Source organism: Marmota flaviventris, chromosome 18, assembly GCF_047511675.1.
Source record: "Marmota flaviventris isolate mMarFla1 chromosome 18, mMarFla1.hap1, whole genome shotgun sequence".
Taxonomy (NCBI): domain Eukaryota; kingdom Metazoa; phylum Chordata; class Mammalia; order Rodentia; family Sciuridae; genus Marmota; species Marmota flaviventris.
This window is the reverse complement of record NC_092515.1, coordinates 28351105-28378578: the sequence shown is the minus strand read 5'-3', so window position 1 is coordinate 28378578 and position 27474 is coordinate 28351105. Positions and strand designations below refer to the sequence as shown.

The window sequence follows — 27474 nt, the reverse complement described above, 5'->3', positions numbered from 1 at the left end:
CTTTGAGAACTGATTCTATGTGTTTTACCCATTCTAGGACATCCAAGTATTTGTTAAACAAATGCTTGCTTAAAATTAGTTCGAAGGCTTTCGTATTTTAAAAATAAAACTTAAGGCAGAAAACTTGAAGAGTGCTTAACTAAAACATATCATAGTTATAGTTCATTTCTGGTTGTAAGATTACTTAGTCTAATATAAAGTAATGGAAATCGTTCATAAAAATTAAATGCAAGCCAACAGATTTGTAATTGTAAAGCACCTACATGTGCTAGGAGCTATATCAGACCCTGGATATTATTGCATTGAATTTTACAGTATCTCTGCATGGTATCTCCTATTATCACCATTCTACAGCTAAGGAAACTGAGGCTCTGAAAGCTCAAATTACTGATCTTAAGCTTTCAGAGCCTCAGGTTTTTCAGCTGTAGAATATCTTTTAAACTCAGGACTATCTAACAACAAAAATTATACATTTTAAAACTACAACATTATTTGTAGGTGTCATCTTGCAAAAAGCTTGATGTTTATTCCTGAGAGATCTCTTTCATAACCTAGGACTTAGGAGCTACTTCTAAGTAATAATAATGGCTAAAATTCATTAGAAATTACTTTGTACCAGTTAGTACAATGCTAAGTACTTCACATGATGTTCTTATTTAATAGTATTAGCTGTGAGACTTCTGTCAGGAAATCTATTGATGGATAAGGAAAAAGAAAAAATTCCCCAGTATAGTAAGTCCAAATTATTATCCTGATATTCTGCTCTTGCAATGGTTTAAGAAAGATAAACAGATTTTAACTTTCTGATATTTATAACATTCAAGACCAGAAAAGTTACATTTTCAACTATTCAACTATAATTAAACTCAGTCATTTTAATCAAAGAACCTGGTCATATTTATAGATAAAATAATGTATCATTGTAACTGCCTTACTTTAGTATGTAAGCCTTTTCCATACAAACTTTTCAATAATACGTAGTATTGGTGGTTTGATTGAATAAACAAAAATGACAGTTTATTTATATTCACAAGTTAGAAAATGCAGTACTACCTTACAGACTGAATACTAGAAACCAAATAGTGCTCTCAGGCAAATATAAGGTTATTGACATTCTTTTATGTCAAACTAGATAATAGAAGCACTTATTCTGTAATCAATAAATATTTCATCATTTTTTTAGTGACTTCTGAATAATAGATGAGATGGGGTAGGTGGTCATTTTTAAGATGCAAATTATCTCTTTTACCTAGGAAGATACTATTTAATACACTCAAATAGTTTAGAAATGGAGACAGTGGTGGTCTGATAAACATCTTATCATTAAAACAGAATTGTTCCACAACATTGGCAAACTCAGGCCTCAATTTTATATTACACAACTAAATTTCAGGAACAAAAATTTTATAGGTAAAACTTTAAAACTTTCCCTTAAAATATCTGCCATTCCTTCACCCACATACACAAATCACTTTTTTTTTTTTTTTTTTTTTTTTGGTGTTCCTGGGATTTAACTCAGGGGTACTCTACCACTGAATTACATCTTCAGCCCTTAATTTTTGACACAGGGTCTCACTAATTTGCTGATACTGGCCTTGAACTTGTAATCCTCCTGTGTCAGCTTCCCCCATGTAGCTGGAATTATAAACATGTACCACCTAGCCCAGCCTAATCAGTATTCTTTAATGTTATCCTGTAATGTTCTCCTTTTCATAGTCCACCCTATGAAGGAGTAATTATTTTTGAAAGGCTACTATTAGTTTTGAGTATTCAAAAATAAACAAAGAAAAGCCACTTTAGATAAAAGTGTTGCCTCAAGAAGAATCTTTAAATATATGGGGTACTCAACAATAAAATGTTGTAATGGGCATAAATCTTGAACAGACATTTCTCTAGGGAAGATATTCAAATGGCCAGTAAACACATGAAAAGATGCTCAACATCATCAGTCAGTAGGAAAATGCAAAAAGATTCTACCCAACAGAATGACTACTATCTATTTTTTTTAAAAAAAAAAAAAAGAAAGAAAATAACACAAGGATGAAGAAAAATAACTGTACAGCCACTATGGATTAATATGGTGTTTCCCTGTTTAAAACATATCTGCAACTATGCCTTAATCATTAAGCTATTCAAAGGGCTGACCCAGCTCCTTGTTAAACTATCAAAAAATAAGAGAAAAGGAGCCCCAGACCATATGGATATGCCTTTCTTGTCTTCCTCCTTGAAACATAAGTTCCTCATCTTGCAGATCTTTGCCTAATTCAGCTTTCTGTTTGCATTGCCATAAAATACCTAGCAAATAGTATTACCATTGAGATAAGTAGATAGAAGGAAATCCAAATATCCACAAAAAGGGATGGGAAAGTAACTCAGTGGTAGCGTGCTTGCCTAACATGCTCGAGGCCTTGGGTTTAATCCCTAGCAGTGCAAAAAAGTAAATATGCAAATATCCACAGAAAATTAGAATCAACTGAATATTCATGAATTTATAAAGTTTTATTGTTGGGACTTATAACCTATATAAGAATTTTTCAAGTCAGCATTACTGACTTGGGCTAAATTTTTGTTGTGGGTTATTTTATTTACTGTTGGATTCTTAGCAGCCTTCCTGGCCTCTAACCACTATAGTCCAATAGCACTCTCCAGTTTTGACAACCAAAAATGTCTTCAGATATTTTTAGATGTCTCCTGAGAGTATAAATCACCTTTGATTAAGAACTAGTCTAAAGACAATTATTACTCAGATTCTTCCTGCACTAGACGATATGTTTCTGAGTAAGGATTAAGAATAAAAGGGGGTGCTGGGGTTGTGTCTCAGCAGTAAAGCGCTTGCTTAGCATGTGCGAGGCCCTGGGTTTGATCCTCAGTACCACATAAAGATGAATAAATAAATAAAATAAAGGTATAAAAAATGGGGAAGGGGGCACTTAATATTCTGCATAATCAACTTAGAGGAAGAAGAAGGGATTATTTTTATTCATCCGTGTTTTCTATGCTATATTATTAGTTTAATATTGTAATAAAGTTATTAGTTTCCAGCCTTTTGAAGAGATCTTCAGTGAGAGAGCTATGTGCTTTAACAGACTTCATCCTAGGAACAAATACGGAGATTCAACACTGATTCTAATCATATAATCAGTGTACAACAATCAGTTTAATCAATCAGGACCATAGTGTATATTCATTTTCCAAAAACTTGATCTCTCCAGTTGGATCTAAAGAACATGTGATTAACCACCTTTCTTGTAAGAGATAGCTACCTAGTATCTATTACTCCAGCCCAAAATCCCATGATTCTTTTCAGATGTAATTCACATACCACAAAATTCACCATTTAACATGTACAGTTCAGTGGTTTTTGGTTTATGTATAAAGTTTTGCAGACATGACACTTCCTAATTTTCATCAACCTTAAAATAAAACCCTATACCCATTAGTATTCATGCCTCATTACCCTTTCCCTCCAGCCCCTAGCAACCATCATCTTTCTCTGTGAATCCACCTATTCTGAAAACTGCATATAAATGGGATCATACCATAAAAATGTCCTTTTGTGGCAAGCTTTTTTCATTTTGCATAATGTTTTCAAAGTTCAAAAATAAATAATTTGAATATCAAAATCTACGTCGATCTCTCATTTTGCGTGAAGCTTTGTGACAAGCGCTTAACCTGCGCTATTGTGTAACAGCCGCAGTCTGCACGTGACAAAAGATAGTGCCGGGACCTAGCCCGGTTTGTCCTGGTTCCATACCCAACTACCGAGAGAGGGAAAACGCCACTAATCTATCGCAACCTGAACCCTATTGATCGTAAGACGCTCCCAATTTAAAAGTTGAAATTTGGAAAATGTTGTTTCAGAATTAATGTGATTCAGTAAATTATGTTGAATTACGTACGGATAACGTGTCCTTTGCAGTTCGTCTTCACCACAAGCCTGGAAAAGCTTCATTTTGTGCCTATGTCTTTAACTACAAGCTTCTATCCTTTTGACAGATCAGACGTTGAGTTCAGAGATTTTAGAGGACAATAATATAAAGCTGTGCCTTAAAGTGCTTTGTTTTTTATTTTATTTATTTATTTATTTATTGTACCGGGAATTGAACCCAGGTCTACATCCCCAGCCCTGTTTTGTATTTTATTTAGAGCCAGGATCTCTCTGAGTTGCTAAGTGCCTCACTAAGTTGGTGATGGTGGCTTTGAAATATTGACCATAGGGTAATCATATTTAACTATTTAAACATCATTTCTTTCTGCTGAAAACATTCAGTATCTCAGAGTCCTTCTTGATTACCTCCTACTTTCACAACCTCCACATTAGTCCATGAAAAAATCTAGTTGATCCTACCTTCATAACATCCCCTACCCTGTTGATTTCCTTCCATCACTGCTTCAACCTGCAAGTACATGCTACCGTCTTGAGCCTAAAATGCTTCCCATATTTTTACCTGTATTCCCATCATTCACAAACTGATCTTACATGTTTTCTTCCTAAAGAGGCCTTCTCTGACTAACCAAAAGTAGGCCTTGAACCACTCTATATCACATCAACCTGTTTTTATTTGTATTATTCTTTATTCAACAAATATCTATTCAGTATTATGCTAGTATTACTCTTAATGCTGGGGTTATAGAAGAGAACAAAGCAAAGATCCTTCTCACATGAACTTATAAAAATATAAGTGGTAAGTACTTGGGAATAGTGAAGGTGGGAAGTGGTTTTTTATTAAAAGGTGATCAGAGAAGTGCTTGGTGAGGTGACATTTGAACAAAGATATTAAGGAAGTGAACCATTGAGATATCAGAAGGATGGGTTGTCCCAGGGAGGGGGAACCAAAAGTAAAATGGCTCTGAGATGGGAATGTTCTTAGTGAAATCATGGCATTAAGGAGGCCTATATAACAGATGCAGAGTGAGCATGAGAGTAGAAATAGATGTTGTAAGATAATAGAGATTCAGACTGTGCCAGGCCCCAGGGATGATAGCAGTTATCAATAAGATTATTTTCTTATTTTCTTTATCCTAACTCTCCCATCCCTTCCACAAAACTTAAATGACTTGAGAGCAATACCTGGCTTGTTCAACAGTATATACTTATTCCGCCAAAAATTATGCCTGACACAGATTAATGCATTCACGTAATAAACATTTATTGAATGATTGGTGTATTTATTGAAGAAATGACTAAGTACCAAATGTCATGTATGCTTTTAATATATAAAATGTCATGTTATAATTATTTAATTGTTTTATAAATGAGATAACTATACTTTGAAGAGGTTAAATAACTTGCCTGATATAACACAAGAGATTAGAAAAGCCAAAACTTGAAATCAGGAGGACTTACTCAGAAACCTTATCTATGCTTTAAAATCTTTCTTAGATCAGATTATTTATAATAATAAGTAGTTAAGACTAGAGACCCTGCCAGACATGACACACACCTGTAATCCTAGGGGCTTAGGAGGTTCAGGTGGGAGGATCTCAAGACAGCCTCAGCAACTTAGCAAGACCCTAAACAACTTAGCAAAATCCTGTCTCAAAATAAAAAATGAGGGCTGGGTTTGTGGCTAGAGCGCTTGCCTATTATGTATGAGGCACTGGGTTTGATTCTCAGTACCACATAAAAAATGAGTGAATAAAAAAAGGTATTGTATCCATATACAACTAAAAAGAAAAAAATAAAAATAAATAATAAAAAGGGCTGGTGATGTGGCTTAGTGGTCCACTAGGTTCCTCTCCTTAAAAGTTCTACCTCCTCCCAGTAGCACTATAGGCTAATGACCAAGCCTTTAACACATAGGCCTTTTGATGATACTTCAAAACAATAGCTCCATTCATTTGCATATAGATAGCCTCTTCAATAAAAGGTGCAGAGAAAACTGGATGTCTTTTCTCCAGTTTTTGGTGCCTCTATCAGAAACCAGTTGACTCTATGTGCAATGGATTAATTTCTGAGTTCTCTATTCTATTTCTTTGGTCTTTGTGCTGGTTTTTATGCCAGTCTCATGCTATTTGGTTGCTATAGCTTTGTAATGTTTTTTTAAATATATATTTTTTTACTTATAGATGGACACAATTACTTTTATTTTTATGTTGTGCTGAGGATCGAACCCAGTACTTCACACATGTAAGCAAGCACTCTACCGCTTAGCTACAACCCCAGTCCTATAATGTTTTGAAGTCAGGTATTATAATGCCTCCAGCTTTGTTATTTTTGCTCAGGATTGCTTTGACTTTTCAGGATCTTTTGTGGTTCCATAGAAACTTTAATAGGAGTTTTTGTATTTCTATAAAAACTCTCATTGGTATTATCATAGGGAATTTATTTCATTATTCATCTGTGTATTGTTTTGTGTATTATGGTCATTTTAACAATATTATTTCTCCAGTATATGAATATGATCTACCTTTCCTTTTTTGCGTGTCCTCTTTAATGTTTTTAATCAGACATTTTAGTTTTTATGGTGGAGTTCTTTTAGCTACTTGGATAAATTTATTCCGAGCTAGGGGCTGGGGTCATGGCTCAGTGTTAGAGCGCTTGCCTAGCATGTGTGAGGCACTGGGTTCAATCCTCAGCACCACATAAAAGTAAATAAATAAAATAAAAGTATTTAAAGAAACAATTATTCCTAGCCTTTGTTTGATTTGATTTGGTTTGTTTGTTTTGATTTAGTAGCTGTTGTAAATGGAATTGCTTTCTTGATTTCTTCCTCAGCTAGTTCATTGTTAGTATATAAGAACATGACTGGTTTTTATATATTGATCTTTTTTTTTTCTAATCATTTTTGTTGGTTTATAGAAATGATATTGACTTAATATATTGATTTTATAAAAGGTCATTTCATGGAACTCATTTTTTTTTGTACTTTGTATTTATTTTTTATTTATTTTTTTAAATTTTTTATTGTTGGTTGTTCAAAACATTACATATTTCTTGATATATCATATTATATATTGATCTTGTATCCTGCAATTTTACTGAATTCATTTCTCAGTTCTACAGTGTTTAGATGGGACTTTGTCTTGTTTTCTTTTTGGTTTGGTTTTGCAGTGCTGGAGCCTTATACATGCTAGACACGTGTTCTATAACTGAGTTACATATCCATCCCAGGTTTTTTTTTAATATATAAAATCATGTCTACAAAAAGGGATAATATGACTTTCTCATTTCCAATTCAAATGCCTTTTTCTTTCATTATTGCTCTGGATAAAACTTTCAGTACTGTGTTGAGTAAAAGTGATGAAATTGGGTATCCTTGAATTGTTCTAGATCTAAAAGTTAACAATTGTGACTATTTCCTGTTAAATATATTAGTTGTGGGTTTGGTTTGCCATATAAGGAGGACTTAATTGTATTGTTTATTTCTTTTATTACCTAATTTGTTGAGTATTTTTATCATGAAGGGACATGATTTTTATCAAATGTTTTTTTTTCTGTGTTTTACTGAGATAATCATTTGAGTTGTCCTTTATTATGTCAAAATATTTAATTATTCATTAAAAATATTTAATATATCACAGTTATTGATTTGTGTATGTTGCATCATCTTTATATCCCTAGGATAAGTCCCACTTGGTCATGGTGTATAATCTTTTTGTTGTGCTGTTAGATTCAATTTGGTAGTACTTTGTTAAGAATTTTTACATTTATTTTCCACAGAATATACTGGTATGTTATTTCCTATTTTTTGTTGTATCTTTCTCTGGTTTTCATATCAAAGAAATGCTGGTCTCATAGAATAAGGAAGGATTTCCTACCTTTCCAATTTTTGGAATGGTGTGAGAAAAAGAGTTGGTGTTACTTCTTTAAAAGTTTAGTAGAGCTGGGTGCAGTGGTGCACACCTGTAATCCCAAGCAGTTCAGGAGGCCGAGGCAGGAGGATAGTGAGTTCAAAACCAGCCTCAGCAACAGTGAGGCACTAAGCAATTCAGTGTGACCCTATCTCTAAATTAAATACAAAATAGGGCTGAGGATGTAGCTCTGTGGTCAAGTGCCCCTGAGTACTATCCCCAGTACCAAAAAAAAAGTTTAGTAGAAGGCTGGGATTGTGGCTCAATGGTAGAACACTTGCCTGGCATTATAAGGCACTGGGTTCAATTCTCAGCACTACATGTGAATTAATTAATTAATAATAAGAGTTCTTTGACAACTAAAAAACAAAAATGTTAGTAGAATTTAGCAAACGAAGCCATCCAGTTCTGGGCTTTTCTTTGTTGGAAGTTTCTTTTTTAATTACCAATTCAATTTCATTGCTCAGCATTGGTCATTTAGTTTTCTATTTCTTTATAGTTTAATGACAAGTTGTATGTGTACAGGAACTTATTCATTTCTTGTTGTCCCAAATGATCTTTTGTATTACTGTGGCATCAGATGTAATGAATCCTTCCGAATCTCTAACTTTATTTGTGTCTTTATCTAGCCAGTCAGTCTTAAAACATTTGCTGATTTTCTTTATCTTTTCAAAAAAAAAAACAACTTTGTTTCTCTGGTCTTTGGTAATTTTTTTAGTCTTAGTTCTTCAAGTTACATTGTTAGGTTAATGACTTGAAATATTTCTACTTCGTGATATGTTTATTACTATAAACTTCCCTCTTAATCCTGATTTTGCTATATCAAATAGGTTTATTTTTATTTATTTATATCATTTTGTGCTTCCATTTTCATTGAAGAAATGTTTTTCTTTTTCATTTATTCATTGATCATTCTGCAGCATTTTTAATTTCCATGTACTTGTGCTGTTTCCACAATTCCTCTTGTTCGTTTCTAATTTCATTCCATTGTGCTCATATTATTTTGATTTTTTTTTGAGACTTATTTTATGACCTAACAAACAGTCTATCCTGGAGAATATTCCATGTGGTGATGAAAAGAATGTATATTCTACACCTATTGGATGAAATGTTCTGTAAATATCAATGTCCATAATATAGTTTAACTCTGATGTTTCTTTATTTTCTTCTGTATGAACTGTTGATTTAAACTGGGCTGTCAGATTCTCTAACTAATATTGTATTAGAATCTCTCTTCCTTTAGATCTGTTAATATTTATGTTACATATTTTAGTGGTTTGATGTTGGGTGGATATATATTTACAATTGTTATATGTACTTTTGCTAAATTGTTCTGTTGTGATATAATGACCAACCATCTGTTTTATTTTGCATGAGTATAGCTACTTCTACTCATTTCTGGCTTCAATTTGTGAGAAATAATGTTTTTCCATCCCTTCACTTTTTTTTATTGGTTCTAGTTTTTTAAATACATGACAGCGGAATGCATCACAATTCTTATTACACATGTAGAACAATTTTTCATATCTCTGTTTGTATATAAAGTATGTTTACACCTTCACTTTTGGTCTGTGTGACTACAGGGGAGTTATGTTAGGTATTGGTTTTTCATTTTTATTTGGTTTTGTTTTGTTATTTTTAATGCACTCAGCTAGTTTGTAGCTTTTTGTTTGTTTTTCCTGCCAAGGCCAGCCTCTACTGGGTTCAAGCGATCCTTGTGCCAGCATACCTGGCTTCTGTCTTTTAATTGAGGAATTCAATCCATTTACATCATTCAAGGGTATTATTGATAGATTAAAAACCTGCTCCTGTTTCTTGTTGTTTTGTACACTTTTGTTCCTCTCCTCTGCTCTTACCCTGAATCTTTGTGATCTGGTGATTCCTATCGTGATAAAGATTTATTCATTCCTCTTCCTTCTTTGTGTGGCTTTATACTTTCACATGTTTTCATGGTGGTAATTATCATTTTGCTTCTAGGTGTATGACTCCTTTATCCATTTTTACTTGTCTGCAAAAGACTTTATTTCTTCTCAATTTCTAAAGGATAACTTTAGTGGGCATAATATTCTTGGCAGGCAGTATTTTTCTTTTCAGCACTCTGAATGTTAATAAGTTCCCATTCTCTCCTGTCCTGCAAGGTTTCTGCTGAGTAATCTTTTTTCTAATCGAAATTCACTTGTTAGAAACTTGACATTTTTCTTGTACTGCACCTTTTTGGTGGGTAAGGACCAGGCTTTTTTTTTTTTTTTTTTTTTTTTAAACACAGGGTCTCATCTCAGCCTGCCTCAACCTCCTGAGTTGCTGGGATTACAGGCATGTACTACCATGCCTGGCTTCTTGCTGCTTTTAGAAGTGTCCTTTACTTTTATTACCTTGATTATAATTTGCCTCTTTGAGTCTAACTGAAGTTCTTTGATCTTCATGGAAATTTCCCTAGACTTGGGAAATTTTCAACTACAATTTCATTAAATAGGCTTCCTGTGCCTTTTTCTGTGTCCTTCCTTATTCTCATAATGGGATTATTTGTTCATTTAATGGTGTCCCATAGATTCAACAGTCTTCCTTCTTTCTTATTCTTTTTTATTTCTCTAACTGGATCAATTCAAAAGACCTGTCTTAAAAGTTCAGAATTCTTTCATTCTGCTTGATCTAATCATATGGCTATCAATTTTTTTTTTCTGGTAATTGTCTCTCTGTTGAATTTCTTCTTCCTATAATGAATTGTTTTCCAGATTTCATTTAGGTGTTTCTCTATATTCTCTTGTATTTCTCTGAGCTTCCTTAAGACAACTGTTTAGAATTGTTTTTTTAGGCATTTGGTAAATTTCCTTTTCTTTATGGTTATCTCTAGGGATGTATCATGTTTCCTTGCTTTTTCATGGTGTTTTTTGGTTTGGTTTTGTTTTGTTTTTAGTTATAGATGGATACAGTACCTTTGTTTCATTTATTCATTTTTATGTAGTACTGAGGATCAAACCCAGTGCCTCACATGTGCTAGGCAAGTGTTCTACCACTGAACTACAACCCCAGCCCTTTTTCATGTTTTTTATGCATCCAGTGTAACAGTTACCTTTTTTTTTTTTTAATATATTTTAGTTGTTGATGGACCTTTATTTGTATGTGGTGCTGAGAATTGAACCCAGTGCCTCACGCATGCTAGGCAAGTACTGTACCACAGAGCCACAACCCCAGCCCCTTAAAGCTACCTTTTTGAATTTAACAAAGTTGTTTTATTTGAGGGTGGATCCTAAGGAGACACATCTAAGCTTTAATTCTGGATGAATTCAGCAGTGTGATCTTGGCAGTTTCTTTAGCTTTATTCTTCAACAGGCACAGATCAAGAGTGGGGGCATATTTTTGTGGGCATCCAGAAATTCATCAATTATATTTCATGTCTTGCTACACCAGCACTGGTTCCAATGGCAGTTTTAGAACAAGGGTATCTGCTCTGATAAATTATGACAGTCTGTGCCCCTATCTGTCTCTACAATTTGAAGAGCAGCAGTTTGCCCCATGTCCTTACTTTAGCACAGATCTAAGAATTATTGGTTTTTTAGTTTGCTCAGATTTTTACTTATTGTTTCAACGGATTGGTAACTTCCTGATCCCTTATATGTGGAACCAGAAACTGAAAGTTCCATCCTTTTATTTTTACTCTGCTTATATCATTATATTTGAAGTAATTTTCTTATGGATAGCTTATAGCTGAGTAATATTTTTTAATTTGCTCTGCCATTTGGATCACTTATGCTTAATGTAATAAGTTATTGAAAAATAATGGCATAATCCACCTTTTTAGTTTTTGCTGTTTTTTCTTTTTATTTTATTTTCTTCCCCATCTTACAACTTACCATTTTGAACTATTGTTAGTGTTTTAGTATTTCTTTGCTAAGATTTTATAGTGATTGTTCCAGGTTTGACAGAGTACTGGCATCATCAGTTTACCAATTTGATATGAAAATCTTACCTTGGTAATATTCCTTTAACCATACATATATAAAATATAATTGTCATATGCTTCCTGTACACACATCAGTTATAGTTTGTACATCAGTTATAGTAACTGTACATCACTTATAGTTTTTACTTCAACCAAACATATAATTACTTCAATTAAACATAACTGGGAAAATTCAAGAGTTAGAAAGCCTATTGTATTTACATACATTGTTGCTTATAGCCTTCTTTCCTCATGTTTCAAGATTTCTTTTTGTAACATTTCCTTTTATTGTTTCTCCTCATTACTTCCAGATAGGAGTGGCAGGCAAGGCACCCATGTGGTCTCCACTACCACCACAGTAGAAGGGGAGGATCATAATGGTTATGAAGGTGAAAGTCACAGCTCCCTATTTGGCATTTACTGCATTTGCTAGCATCAGCAGAGGTGATGTCATGGTATTTTCTGTGCTATTTGGTTTTAGTAGATGAGTTGTTGCCTAAAAATTTTCTGTCTTGCTAAGCTGCTCTTTTCCTGGTCCTTTTGCTAAAGATAACAGGATTTGTTGACACTGTTTTTATATACATCTATGGGCATTTCTGAAGTTTCTGGCTTCTGTAGATCAAATTGTAAGATATACAATGCCAAAGGGAAACCCAGAGAACTCACCACCATTTCATTCCTTAAGTCCCAAGATCATTTGCTGGCCTGCCTTCTCTCCATCTATTTTCCAGGGGTTTTAGTTATACTTAAGCAGGAGGAATAGGGAAAAGTACATCTACTATATAGCATGTTTCCAGAAATGGAAGTTCAGCCTCAGTGATTTTGATTCTGAAGAAAAATTGATGGGGAAAATTTTTGCCTGTAAGTTTTATGCTTCACAGTTTGACCTTCCCAGTCCCTGTTATCACAGTTGAGGCTAAGCTTCTCAAACAAAAAACTGGTAGACTGTGTGTGCACATGTGTGTATATGTATTGGAGATGGGGACAGCTTCAAACTTGTGTGTCTTGCATTACTAAAACACTATTTATTCCACAATTTTATGATGATTCAATTGAATCAATATTCAAAAATATCTCATTCCACTATCTTTCCTGCCCCATTCACCCTCCCCCTATACTCCTTCCCCTTTACCCAATCAGAGTTCCTTCATTTTTCCCATGCGTCTCCCCTCCCCATCATGAATCAGCATGCATATATGGTGTGATGCTACATTGAAATGTAAGGTTGTGCTGCAATTGTGTACAATGTATCAAAATGCATTCTGCTGTCATATATACCTAATTAAAAAAAATTTTTTTAAATTCAAAATATATTAAAAAAATCTTTAAAACCTTATCTTCATAACATAGCGGCTTTGATTTCTATAACATTCTTCCATATAAAAAAAATACAAAATAAAAATGAATCCCCTATGTAGTAAAACTTAATTTATGCGGTTCTACCAAAAAATTTATGTAGTCACTCATCATTTGTGTGAAAAAGTGATCACTGTAATATACATGAATGATGTATCATGCAGCCAAAAATGTACTCAGGTTGTATAGTACTCACAATTCATTCTGAAATCCACTGATTGGATGGTGGGGTGTGGGTTAGCACTGTGTTCAACTCATTTTATTATGAACAGTAATTTAAAATGTGAGTAATTTATATTTTAACATAGCTATTGCTATGTAATTATTTGACAGGTAATATAGATTAATATAAGCATAGTATCATTGTTCAGCTATTTACCTAGGATGAAAAACAAAGATTTTCATTTCCATATTTCTATCCATTTATTTTTATGATTGACCCCTAATTAAATGAGAAAAGAATAGTATAGTAAATTCTTAGGAGTAATCATTTTACCAATTAAGATGCAAAAGTGGAATGTCTACATGAAAAACACCTATGATGAACTATGTACTATTTTGATGTTAGGCATGTATCAGGCATAAAAATATACTGTTACCCTATTTACATATTTTTTTAAGATCAAACAAAATCTCTTTAAGGCACATTACTAATATGTAAATTGCTGCCATTTCTATTGGTTTTTAGCATAATGATTGAAGGATTGATGCTATAATTTACATTGTAAATCAGAACCACACGATAAAAATCTATCAATCCTCTCTATATCTGAATATAAAATTGTTAAAATCCAACAATGCATCCTGAAAAAAAATGTCACTATCGCCAAGCTATAAACATTACAGGATCACTTTGAACTTCATTGTTTCTGTGCATATTTTTAATTACTAACTCTACATTCGTAGTCTTGTGCAATATCCCTGTTGTGTAGTTTCTATTGACATTTGTATAATTTTAGACCATTATCAGAATGGATAATATGAATAATTACAAATAACATATACTGAGCACTCATATAAACTAAGTTTAGGGAACTTTATTCATTTATTTACTGACATAGAGCTTCACTGAGGTAGTAATTCATGGATCCTCACTTCACTCTACCATACTGTTTGGCACTTAATTCATGTTATCTTACATAAATAAATAGTTAAGAATCTTCTGATACAAAGATGAATTCAGTTAGAATACTTCTAGTTTTAAGTTAATATATAAAATGAAAAATTCATACTAAGTGCAATATTCTCTTCCTTCTCAAGTTTTAATAATTTTAGAAAATATATTCTGTTTGAGTTTCACTGTCAAATATTCAGTATAGCTAGCTGTGGTTTAATCTATAGAAAACAAATATTCTCTCTATTGTTGTGGTTCCAAAAAAACATTTTTAAATTTGTTGACATTCATTGTTACTATCTTGTTGGCTTTTAAAACATTATAAAGAAAATGAACTGGGAATTTAGTAAATTGTTATATATTATAGCTGTTCTCTTTTTAATACCATATTAAATTTTTTTAAATTAGAATAATGATTCTCAGACTTTACATGCTAAATACATATTTCTGGGACCCACACTGAAGTTTCAACTCAGTAGGTCTGGTGTGAGAGATTAGAATTTGCCTTTATAACAACTTCTGAAGGGTAGTTAGGACATCCAGTGACCACATCTTTAGAACTCTTATATAAGGATTTTTTAACTAAAAATATACCCAATGTTTGAAGTGTAAGTATTCCATTTTTTCCTTTTCCCTTTTACAAAGTTTTATAGATATGTAGAACAGTTGATTTGAATGACCTATAATAACTAATTCAGCTTCTCCATTTGCCCATAAATTAACTTTTTATGTTAAGTATAATGACATTTAAATATATAAGGTGGTAAATAAACATATTAATCACTGTCATTATTACTTTCATTATTATTTCTTTTGTGGGGGGGGGGGGGCACTGGGGATTAAACTCAGGCATTCTCAACCACTGAGCCACATCCCCAGCCTTATTTTGTATTTTTAGAGATAGGGTCTCACTGAGTTGCTTAGCACCTCGCCATTGCTGAGGCTGCTTTGAACTCACAATCCTCCTGCCTCAGCCTTCCGAGTGGTTGGGATTACAGGCATGTGCCACCATGCCCAACTCATTATTATTTCTTATATCATTTTTGGAAAGAAAGCATTATAGAATAGTTATTATATATTTTAGTGTTTGAGTTTCACTATGTAGACATGTAGAATGCACTATGTAGAAATGTACAAATGAACAATTAGCAATGCCCCCCATACATTTGAAATATTATTTAAACTTTTCATGTGGTAAATATGAAAATTTCAAGTAATTTGGTGAGGCAATCCAATACACTCGTAAATTTAAGCTCAATTTACTCATCCTATAACTATTTCAAGTAAAGACAATTTAAAAGTTTTGTGGTTGATGGCTGAATAATTTTACTATTTTCTTTATGATTTCATTGGGATAGACCCAATATTTCATGTTTTCTTAAAGTTCAGTCAACATCCATCTGATTATACTATCTACCAAAATGTAATCTCTGTAAAAGCTCTATTAGAAGAAATTATACTATTGAACTTATGATATATTGACTTCCCCTATTTTGACATATAAAATCAATGGAGCAAATGTGCTGTAGTAAAAACAGAGAAATTTATTTTGTCATATATTTATTAAGAGTGGCCCTCACACTTTCATGAGTTTTACCCCTCTACGTGCTTCTCATTGTAGAAATCCAAAAAAGATTCCCTCATGTTTCCCCTTCACATGGGACAGTTACCATTTTGAAATATGCCCAGAGCATAACAAAAGCCTACTCTCCAAGGAAAAAGATTTTACAGGGGTATAAATTTACCTGGCTCCAGCCTTCTAAACAGCAGTCTCAGGTACGTAGGTGTGGAGGTTACAGAAATACTAAGAAACACTTATGAAACTCACTAACCAGGAATACAAACCTTCTAAAAGACTGCTTTAATCATAAGATTATAGAATACTTTCCATCCCTACCACTTTATTGCTACTCCACCATATCAACAATGCTTAATGTGATAGCAATGGATTATAGCTGAAAGAGCTGCCAGGCCGCCTCTATGAGGAGCTCATAATGAAGCCCTAGACAAAAGGAGGGACAAAAACAAGGACACTAAAAGAATTTGAAGGCTCTGGCACATACACCTATATCAAACATTAAACACAGCCTAAGTTGTAGCAAAATTAACATAAAACTAAACACTAAAGGCCTGTTTACCTAATTTCCTTTAATACCTGATCCAATACATCATAACAACTTCTCAACTAAGTTATAAATCAAGAAAATAGTCTGAATAGACAAAGCAAACATCAGAACCAGACTCAGATATTTTGCAAAGTTTGGAATTATGATGCAGAGAATTATGAATAATTATTAATAAAAACTGTGAATGAGATAATAATAGAAAAGTGATCATTTAAGAACAGATAAACAATCAAAAGGGAATGCTAGAAATCAAAAGCACTGTACAGAAATAAATAATGTTTTTTGATGGGCTTATCAGTAGACTGGACACTGTCAAGGACATTCCCCCCAAAGGAAAAGCAAAGACAAAAAAAAAAAAAAAAAAGAATAGGAAGGGGAAATAAAACAGAACATCCAAAACCTGGAATATTTTAAAAGTGTGAGAAATGTGTATAATTGGAGTATCAGAAAGAAAAAAAGAATAAAGAAGTGTTTGAAGTAATTAATAGTCAAGAGTTTTCCAAAATTAATGACACATACAAAACCATGGATCCAAAAAAGCTCAGAAAACACCAAGCAGGATAAATACCAAAACTGTCTTCACCTAAGAATATCATATTCAAACTACAAAGAAGCAAATGCAAAGAAAAAAATTAGATATAAGCCAAAAGAAAATATCTTACCTATAGCAGAACAAAATCATGCAAACAAAAACGAATAAAGTGAAATATTTAAAGCATTTAAGTACTAAAAGAACAAACTACCAATCTGGAGTTATACATCCAGCAAAATTTTTTTTTTAATGAAGGAAGATAAAAACTATCAGACAAAAACTGAGGGAACTCTCACATGTAGATCTGCTCCCTAAAGAAATGTTAAAAGATATTCCTCAGGGATAATTTCTGGTAGATCTGAAATTCACATCTAGTTAAGAAGAGTCAAGTCTTAGAAGGAATGAACAGAAATAAAGCAAGATCTTTTTTTTTTTCTTCTTAGTTAATCTGAAAAATAGCAGTTTAAAGTAATAATACTACTAGGTAATTGTGGCCTATGGTAAGTACTATGAATAACAATACCATAAGAAATGAGAAATGGGAATTGGGCATACTCTTTTATTAAAATTTGCCCTTTCCTTCCCACCAGCTGTTAGCAGCGACCTCTTCCCATGAATTAGTAGTGGGCTAAAACCTTTAATATATTATGTCTTCAAAGATGAGTGACGCATCACTTTTCCCACATATATTTATAAAGAAGTAGAGAAGAGATGAGGTAAGGTAAGGGATAATGTTTTAGTCAGCTGACCAAAAGACACAACAAGAACGATAAGGAAGAGGGAAAGTTTATTTTGGCTCATGGTTTCAGAGGTTCAATGCATGGTCAGCCAACTCCATACCTTTGGCCAGAGCTGAGGCAGACCATAATGGCAGAAGGACATGGCTGAAGAAAGCTGCTCAGTCCAAGACAGCCAGGAAGCAGAGTGAATTCAGCTCAGAGATATAATATAAACCCCAAAGAAATGCCCCCAGTGACCACCTTCTAGCCATACCGTGTTTGCCCACAAGTTACCACACAATCCATAAGTGAATCAATTCACCGATTAGTTTACGGATCCTATATCTAATCTTTTCACCTCTGAACATTCTTGCATTATATTACACATGAACTTCTGAGGGTTACCACATGTCAAAACCATAACAATAAGAATTTTTGTTTTATTTCTCCCTTTTGAGAAAGATACTTACAAGGATATATTTATAAAATAAGCATGATCAAGTTATTTTTATAAAAGAAAATAAAAATTTAAGAGAAATTGAATATTGACAAATGAAAAATATAAAAGCACTTAGAATCATATAATGTGTGTTTTCTGGGTATTGGGGTGCATGTACACAGTAAACTCTGTAGTGATAGTGGATTAATCTATAAAATTGGTTTTGTTTTGCAATACTAGGGATCCAGCCCAGGGCCTCCCACATGCTAGGCAAGCATTCACAAAACCAAACCCCCATTCCTACAGATTTATATGATAAATTATTATTATTCAAAGAGTACTGAGCATCTTCTAAGTACAAGCTGTAATCCTGGGAATGTTAACGAAAAATAACATGTATTCACTATTCTCAAAAAGTCTGCAGTATATATTTACAGAGGAATAACAAGAAAAAAAGATAGCCTGAGCCACTAGTAAAATTTTGTCAGAATAAAATGATTGACTTCACTAGTCAGTGGTTTCTTCTACAATATCTAGATGTCTAGAGTGGAATCTTTAAAGAACTAGGATTCCATATCCTACAAGACTTCCTTGATATTTGATACTTTTCATCTTTCCCTGAACAACTGAGCATGACACTTTTCCAGGAACTATAAATGTGGAAAAATATTAAGATTATTGCCATCAAAAACTTTATAAAATTAGGAACTAAACATTTACATTTTTAAATATCTTCTTAATCAAATGTCAAATTAGTGGTAACAATATGTGCAACAGGAACTGAAAGAAAGAACATTGAAGGATTGAAATGTATAAAGAAGAAGTAAACAAGAAATACAGTTGTAGAATTAGCTAAATCAAAATGATGCAAAATGCAAATTTATTAGGAGAATACAAAAAATAATTTATCAACAAAGAAAAAAATTTGTTCCAGTGTTTTAAATCTATAGCAGACATAAACATATATCTTTGTGTGGGTGTGTGGGTGTGTGTGTACACTTGTGCTGAGAGCCATAGCCAAGTAGGAAATATGAGAAATAATCCTCTTATGCTTTTATATGTGTGTAGCAGGAGGGGAGTAGACATTTTTAAGACTACTAACAGAGCTACTGTTCTCCTTAATGAATACCTGCCATCAAGGGAAATTATTTTACCAAATCTTGTAACCTTGGTAAAACCTGCTTATTATTGGTAAAACCCAGTTATCTGACTGACTTGAGAGAAGTGAAATACTTAACTGCAGCCCCCACCAAACAGAAGTTTGGTGGGGGCTGCAGTAGGGACTGAATGGAGAAGTCTGTGACCCCATTATAGAATACTTACCCTCTCTCAAAACTTAACAGCAACATCAGTGAGTCTCCTATAAAATAATAATCAAGGAGGGCTGGACTATATCTCAATGGTGTAGTGCTTGCCTATCATGCAGAAGACCCTGGGGTTCAGTTGCCAGCACTCCAAAAAGAAAAAGAGAGGTAAACAAAGTTAAGGCCCTCTGTGATTTTATTTATTTATTTATTTGCAGTGCTGGAGATCAAACCCAGGGCCTTACACATGCTAGGCAAGCATTCTAACACTGAGCTACACCCAGACCCCTTCAGGCCCTATTTAAAAAGGAATCCCAAAGCCTACAGAGGAGGCAAAAACAAGCATGAAACGCATTTTAGCCTCTGACATATAGCTACAACAACCAGTAAACACAGCCTAACTCATGGCCTAATGTAAAACTTCATACTAACAGCTTATTTATATTAGTTCCTTTTACATCAATCATGTCCAGCTTTCAACAAAAAATTATAAGGCATGCTAAAAGGCAAAAACAGAAAACCGGTCTGAACAGACAAAGCAGACAGTCTTTGGAATTTAAAGAGAGGAATTTAAACTAACTGTAATTAATATACTCTAATGGAAAAAATAAATGTTGGAAATAAAAAACAGTATAATACAAATGAATGCCTGTGATGGGCTCACTAGTAGATTGGACATGGCCTAGGAAAGAATGAATTACCTTGAAGATACGTTAGTTGAAATTTCCCAAACTGAAAAGATATGAGAGAAAAATAATAAAAAATAATTTTAACCAGGCCTGGTAGCAACAAGGATCACTTAAGTAGAGGAGTTTGAAGCCAGCTTCACCAACATGAATTTATTAGTTTACAAAACAAAGTTTCAGTTTTATTTTAAAGAACATTCAGGTATAAATGAATTCATTAATTTACAAAACAAAGCTTCAGTTGTATTTTAATAAACATTCAAGTATAAAGTGCTATACTTATCCTCCCCACCTCCCATCTGTAATTAAGCCCCTCCCAGCTTGATTCTGCTTTAGTCAAGGAGACATCATGAACATTCAGTGGAACTTGCTTTCCTAGTATGTTGCCCTGAGACTGTATGTGAAGAAGTCCAGTCCAGTCTCCTTGAGGATGCAAGACCATAAAGAGAAAGGTCCACCCAATCATCAGCAGCTTAATGCAGCCACTTAAGTGAGCCCAGGCAATACCAGCAGATACTGCCCAGCTCTCCACAGAATCATGAGAAATAAAATGGTTAGAGTTGTAAGCCACTAAATTTGGGCTTAGTTTATTACACAGCAACAAATAATTATGAAAAAGAATGTATTCTCTTGAGAGCCAAATATGAAAGAATTTACAAAGGTTAAAATCAGTTTTTAAAAATGGACAGTACAGACTTGAGTGGCTAGTAAAGGGAAAGAAATGTAGAGAAGCAGAAGGTAAGAATTCAGGAGTTAAAAATAATATGGTTACTGATATTCACAATTTAATCATGTCCTCTTTAAAGAAGGCACATGTGAAAGAAATTACTTTGCAAAAGAAAAAAATTATACAGTATTTTTGCATTTTATGTCTATTGATAGCTAGTAGTTGCCTCCAGGTCTCTCCAAGTTGAGTAGCATGTAACAGCTTCCTTAATCTAGTGAACATTTATTTTTAAAATTACATGTTTCAGTAAAAATAACAACTTGCAATTTGAAACTTTAAAAAAAAATAAAAAATCTCACCTTTGGTTGGTAGTTACACATCTTTTTTCCCTGATTCAGAACTAAGCAGTTTTAGGTTGCTACTTAAAAAAGAAGACCTGTTACAGCAAAATGACCACTGGTTTGCCTCTCAGAGGTATAGATCTCCTCCATAGAAAATAAAGTACACTAAAGCATAAGGAAAGCTTTCCCATTAAGTTCATTTATAAGACATTGTCCACTTAAGAAGCCAGAGTTTTGTTTTGTTTTAATCAGAGAATGACAACTGAAACATAATTGCACATAACCTCAGAAAAGTTTACTCCCTAATGCAACTCAAAAGGAACACTGACCTTTAAATTGGAACACCACAGGTAATAACACCTAATGCAATTTGGTTTTATGAGAGCTGTGAATATCTTTTATTGTTTCCCTTTGCATTTTTCACAAGCATTGGCAATGGCTTTTTACAATTCTTTCATTAGATGTGTATGTGTGCACTGGGTTGTAGAAAAGCAGTTATCAACTCAGGCTACTCAGTTCCTCAAAAAATTAAAGTTAGCATGGAACCCCCATTAATTACATTCCTAGGTGTATTCCCAAGAGGAATTAAAACATGTCTACTCAAAAACTTGCATATGAATATTTACAGTAGCATTATTCATAATAGCCAAAAAGTAGAAACTAACCAAATGTCTACTAACTGATGGATGGATAAACCAAACGTATTCATACACTGCAATATCATTTAGCCATAAAAATATGCAACATGCTATAACACAGAGGAAGAAACCAGATACAAAAGGCCACATATATTTATGATTGCAGATTTATGAAAGATCTAGAATAGGTAGGTACATCCTTAGAGCTAGAAAGAAGAGATAAGTGGTTATCAGGGCTGGAAGAAGAAATGGGAAGTAATGCTAATGGACAGAATATTTTTTGTGAGATAGTAGAAATACTCTGGAATAAATGGTGACAGTTGTACAACCTCATATACATGACTGCATTTTATACTTTAATTGGTAGGTTTTGTGGCATGTGACTTATATATCAATTTAACAAAAAAGAAGAGACAAAAAAAAAACCATTCACATTCTAAATGTATAATGTATAACTGGGAAGCAGGTTGACAAATACAGCTTGAAACAGAGTTTCAAGCTTCTTAGTTCATTCCAAAAATTTAATTAGAAAAAACTTCCATTAAAAACTGTCAATTGTGCCAGGAGTGGTGGCACATGCCTATCATCCCAGTGGCTTGGGAGGCTGAGGCAGGAGGATTGCCAGTTCAAAGCCAGCCTCAGCAAAAGCAAATACAAAATAGGGTTGGGGATGTGATTCAGTGGTCAAGTGCCTGTGAGTTCAATCTCCAGAAACCCCCCCCCAAAAAAAAAAAACTTAATTTTTATACTGTTTTTCAGGAACTAACACTTACATAGTGCTTGACAGTTTATAAAGAGCTTTTATATACATTAAAATTTGTGTACTGCTATAATTGCCTCTCCAAATCCAGTAGGTGGTATTGTTATTCTAATTTTACAAATGAGGAAATAATATTTTTTCTGTTGTTTGAATCCTTACGAATCCAGGTAAAGGTTTGTGTATTTTTCATCTTTGTATAAAAGGCATTCAGTAAATGTTTAGGTGAACGAATACACAAATTAATTAAGGCTTAGGAAGGACAAGAGACCAAACAAAGCAGTGTCAGAATATATATCGTTGGCATTCAAATCCTATGTGTTTTCAATAATATATTAAAAGTCTCCTATGTTCTCTGCATGGTTATTCAGGTAAACTTGTATCATGTTATTGTATGTCTCAACAGCAGTCATTGATATGACATATTATAAGGCCTCAGGGGAAACTAAAGAGAAACAATTATACAAATTAGACTTGTTATTTATACCAAACCTTCAGTTTATACATCAGACATTTATTAAATGCTGTCATGTAACAGCCAATATGCTGTGCCCTAAGAGAAGCATCTAGGCACCTCTTTTGATGGAGCTACTTTCAGTCTAGTAGAAAGTCTTACCATGTAGCTAAGTTCAGATATAATATAAAATATTCCAAAGGAAAAACAAAGTCAGTGGTTCCTTTATTCTTCATTTTAAGCCACACATCAACTATCAGAGCCAACCATTGTTATAAGAAGTTTTGCATAAAGTTTCTCAACTTCTAAAATCTATCAATTTAGCATTTAAGCATATATCACCACAGATTCCTCATATGTGTAGGATACTTTGGGACTTTTTTCTTCTGGAGCCACATTCTAGAGTCTTCAGAAGAGTGCTCCCTTTAACACTCATACACCACATACTTTTAAAAGGTTTGACCATTTTCTCTTCATGGATTATCCCTTTCTTTGAGGACAGCCTCCTCCTCCTTGTTCTTAAATTGATCACTAATTAGACTGTTTAAAACCCAGGAATATTTATATAGTGACATTAAATTAACACAGGTCTTAGATTTGTATTTTTATCACTAGTGATTAAGGTATTCCTCTACTCAATAGAATGCCTGATTTATGGAAGATGCTTAACTTCTATCGAATGAACAGAGTAATTAAACACAAACTTAGTGATTAGTGAGGATCCACTCACATTGGAAACTAGATTTACTCAGTCCAAGTTAAATGATGTACCTTAGTCACATAAGCCATAGAGACCATTTATTCTTTTTTCCTATGTGGGTAACCATTCATTTAACTGAAATCTATTTTAAAACAGAAAAGATAATAAAAAGCTGATGATTTAGCAAAGTTTTTAAATATCAAGTAACTATGACCTAGAAAGTTTACAAATTTTAAAATAAAATGCCTCTGTTCTTTTAGTACTGTCAAAATTGACTTCCTACCTTCTATATCTATTTTGTCCCTTTTTTTTCTCCACAAATCTGAATTCTAGAGTCATGTATAATATTCATATAGGTAAATTTAGCCTGTTGACAACTAATATTTTTTTAGCAATTATTGTGTTTTACATATAAGAATTAGGAATATCTCCCTTTAGCTGGATAAACACTTATCAAAAAACTCCAAATGTTGAATGAGATGGACATCATTATCCTAAGTACATGTATGAAGACACAAATTGTGTGACTCTACTTTTGTACAACCAAAGATATGAAACACTGTGCTCTATATGTGTTATATGAATTGTAATACATTCTGTTATACATAACAAATTAAAAAAAATAACTCCAAATGTTAAAAATCACCACACTTGTAACACATTTTTTTTTTTTTTTGCTTTCTTTGACCACTGTTCTTGCTTAGTTGATAATTTTCTTAATTAAAAAAGTGAACTGGCTGCTGTGGTGCACACCTGTAATCCCAGCCACTTGGGAGGCTGAGGCAGGAGGATCACAAGTTCAAAGCCAGCCTCAGCAATGGCAAGTCTAAGCAACTCAGTGAGACCCTGTCTCTAAATAAAATATAAAAAAGGGCTGGGGATGTGGCATAGTGGTCAAGAAATTTTCCTAGGATAACAATTGTGAAATTCTGTGCTATCCAGAATATGTAGGGCTCTGAGGTCTCAGGTCAGATCTTTTTGACAAGAAGTCACTAAAAATCACCTTCGATTTTTTAATTGATTCCAGTAGAATTAAAGTATATATGTGCAGCATTTAACATATAGATTCATTTCCATAAGTTTAAAATTTGGAATGCTTTCTTAAAATTATTTTAAAATATCAGGAAAGAACTGTATTATCAGAATAGACAATAAATACCAATATATTTGCCAGACCTTTTTTTAAAATCTACTTTGATGTACATATACAGTGAGCTTTATCACATTAAGTAATACAAAACTATTACTCCAGGTTTGCATTTATGAACAAGGTAACATGATAATTGTTATAGCTAAGATTTCTATACATCTTTCAGAAACTTATCCTGTTATCAATTAAAACAGAATATCAGCAAAGAAAATGTTTTAATTTTTAATTTCATCTTTTATCAAAAAAGCCTTGAACCCTTGGTTTTAATAGAATCCTAATTACTCTGAATAAGACTAGTATAAGAAACAAATATATCAGTATCTGGAACACAGTCTCTTTCTCCATCCCTTTATACCCTTCCCAGTCAGAAGAATCATAAATCAGTCACCTTTTAATAAAGAACATGCTAATGAAGAGAACTTTTGTCACTTACACTTGAAAAACTCAAGGCAGATATGACGGTACAACAAAAGCATGAAAATCACCAGCAGGCCATTAAAGAAGGAGTACAATTTGGGTAGGTCATATGAATGGAATCACAGTTGTAATGGGTTGCACCCCATGTATGTAAAATATGTCAAATACACCCTACTGTCATATATATCTAAAAACAACAAATACAACAAAAAGGAGCACATGCCCATTAGTAACAGGAAACGCTACTAGCCAAATTATTTGTATGTTAGTCTTTGTATAGTGAAATATATGTAATAGTGAAATATATGTAATATTAAAGCTTGAATAATATTTTTCTTTCAAAGTCTTAGTTTCATATTCATTAACTTCTACCATTCATGTTATATATCCCACTTGCCATTCTCAAAATTAAAAAAATTCTCCTTACAGAAAACTATTATCCTCTTTCATTTTCTTATAGAAAAATGTAATTTAACATTCATACATATAAACCAAAATGTGTTATTTCTCTTAGCATCCCCCTCCCATATAAGCAGTGAGAATCTCTGTCAAATGTAACTCTTAATCATCTGAAATGAGCCAGAGGACCTGAACCTATTCCAGGGTAGTTGGTGTAGAGTCCATATCTAGAACACTTGACTTTTTCATCATCTTTTCCAGCAGGAATATAATTGGGTTAAACTCTTAAAGGCAAATTGGTGCCTTTCCATGAAGATCCACAAGATTAATCACTTTATCCCAAAGAAGGACGGCTAAATAAGCCCAGGCTTTGGGTATAGAATGGGAATATCACAAAGCCTAAGACATGCTCAACAACCTCAAACACTACAAAAATTAAGTGTAGCTGATAGCCTAGAATTACAAAAATCAACAAATGTCATGCTAACTAGAATCCTCAACTGGGTATAGAATTTTATAGATTCCCAAATAACAGGATAGCACCCCATGCATATTATAGAGAAACAAATAGTAAAAGAAAGGAGCTAACATTGGGAAAAGTTATTTTATGTCATAAGAAGTCCTTTTTATAGTGCAGTAGACAAATAGCACACTTCTTTTTCAACTGTAGACAAGATCTCAGGTGATGAAAAGGGTGTGGGATTTGGAATTAAGCTGCTGAAATTAAATCTTAGTTCTACCATTTAGTAGCTATATATATTTTTTTCAATCAAATTGCTTAACTCTCAATTTCCTGAATATAAAGAAGTAATAGTATTACCTTTGACACAATTATTGTTAAGAAACATTAAATACACAAGAAGCTGTGCCACAGTTTTTGGCACACCTAAAGCTAATGCCTGTTAATTCCTTTATTATTGCTTATAGAATGTATTTTTTTAATTTTCATATTTTGTCATCTTTTGGTGTTCTTTGTCTCCATTTTAATCAATGGCAACATAGTTTGTTTGAGTATCAACTTGAGATTAACAGATACTTTTTCGAAAAGTTTTCTCTTCCAAATTTAAACAAAACATTGGTTATTTGCATGTGTCCTTTCATCTCGTTTTTATAGAGATGCTTAAGCTAGGTCAGTGCCAGAGTGAGTTACAAATACTGCGGTTAATATGAAAATTCCTTGTGGTTTAAAATCTTGCAAGGAAAAAGAATTCAATGTTCTTTTGAACACGTTTGTTCACATAAAATAATGACTTTTTCTTTGGCTAATATATTTTTCCTGTATGTTTTTCCTACCTCTTAGGTCAGCATATGGGTATTATTAAGTTTTATTTTTGACAAATAGATGTCAGAGCTAAAGTTATGATAGGGTGTCCTATCTAATATTCATAATTTGGGTTCAATAGCTTGCTTAAAAATAGAGTGTAACAAAATTATTACAATGTACTTTTTCTCCTATATTGCCTGATTCTTTAATTCAAGATTATAAATTAAAACATAACCTGCTTTAGAATGACATTAACAGTCAACACTGCATGTCAGTATAGTGTTCTCCAGGAAAATAAGAATGAATCAACCTTAAAAACTTATTTTTTAATTGCATAATGTATACTTGAACTATTCTGGAAAGTCAGACTATGTCACAGACAGAAGTCACAGACAGAAGGACACAAGCATTTGAATCTGGTGGTTGGGAAGTCTGATACTGCAAATATTTTTTATGTATTCATTAAAAATTATTCAAAATTCTTATTTGTCATTGATGCTTTACCTCTAGGTAGACTCTATATTTGTATTTATGCTGTACAAATTGATACAGTATTTTTCTGTTGTCCAATACCATATTTCAACTGGAAAACATTACAAGTCTCAGGTCTGACACATTTAGAGAATTAAGATTTTTTTTACATACACATTCTTTCAACAAATATGTATTGAGCAGCT

At 33.1% G+C, this 27474-nt stretch overlaps 1 protein-coding gene across 2 annotated transcripts in view; it reads left to right on the top strand.

Moving 5' to 3' along the window:
• Itfg1 (integrin alpha FG-GAP repeat containing 1) overlaps window positions 1-27474 on the top strand; it is a 240856-nt gene that overhangs the window by 197509 nt on the left and 15873 nt on the right. Inside the window, exon 15 of one of the 2 annotated variants that reach the window (XM_027939157.3) lies at window positions 12046-12182. The exons of the other annotated variant lie outside the window; for it this stretch is intronic. Coding sequence (XP_027794958.1) covers window positions 12046-12167 — 122 coding nt within the window. The 3' untranslated portion in view covers window positions 12168-12182. Of the gene's footprint in view, window positions 1-12045; window positions 12183-27474 lie in introns of those variants that run through there. 2 annotated transcript variants of the gene reach the window in all.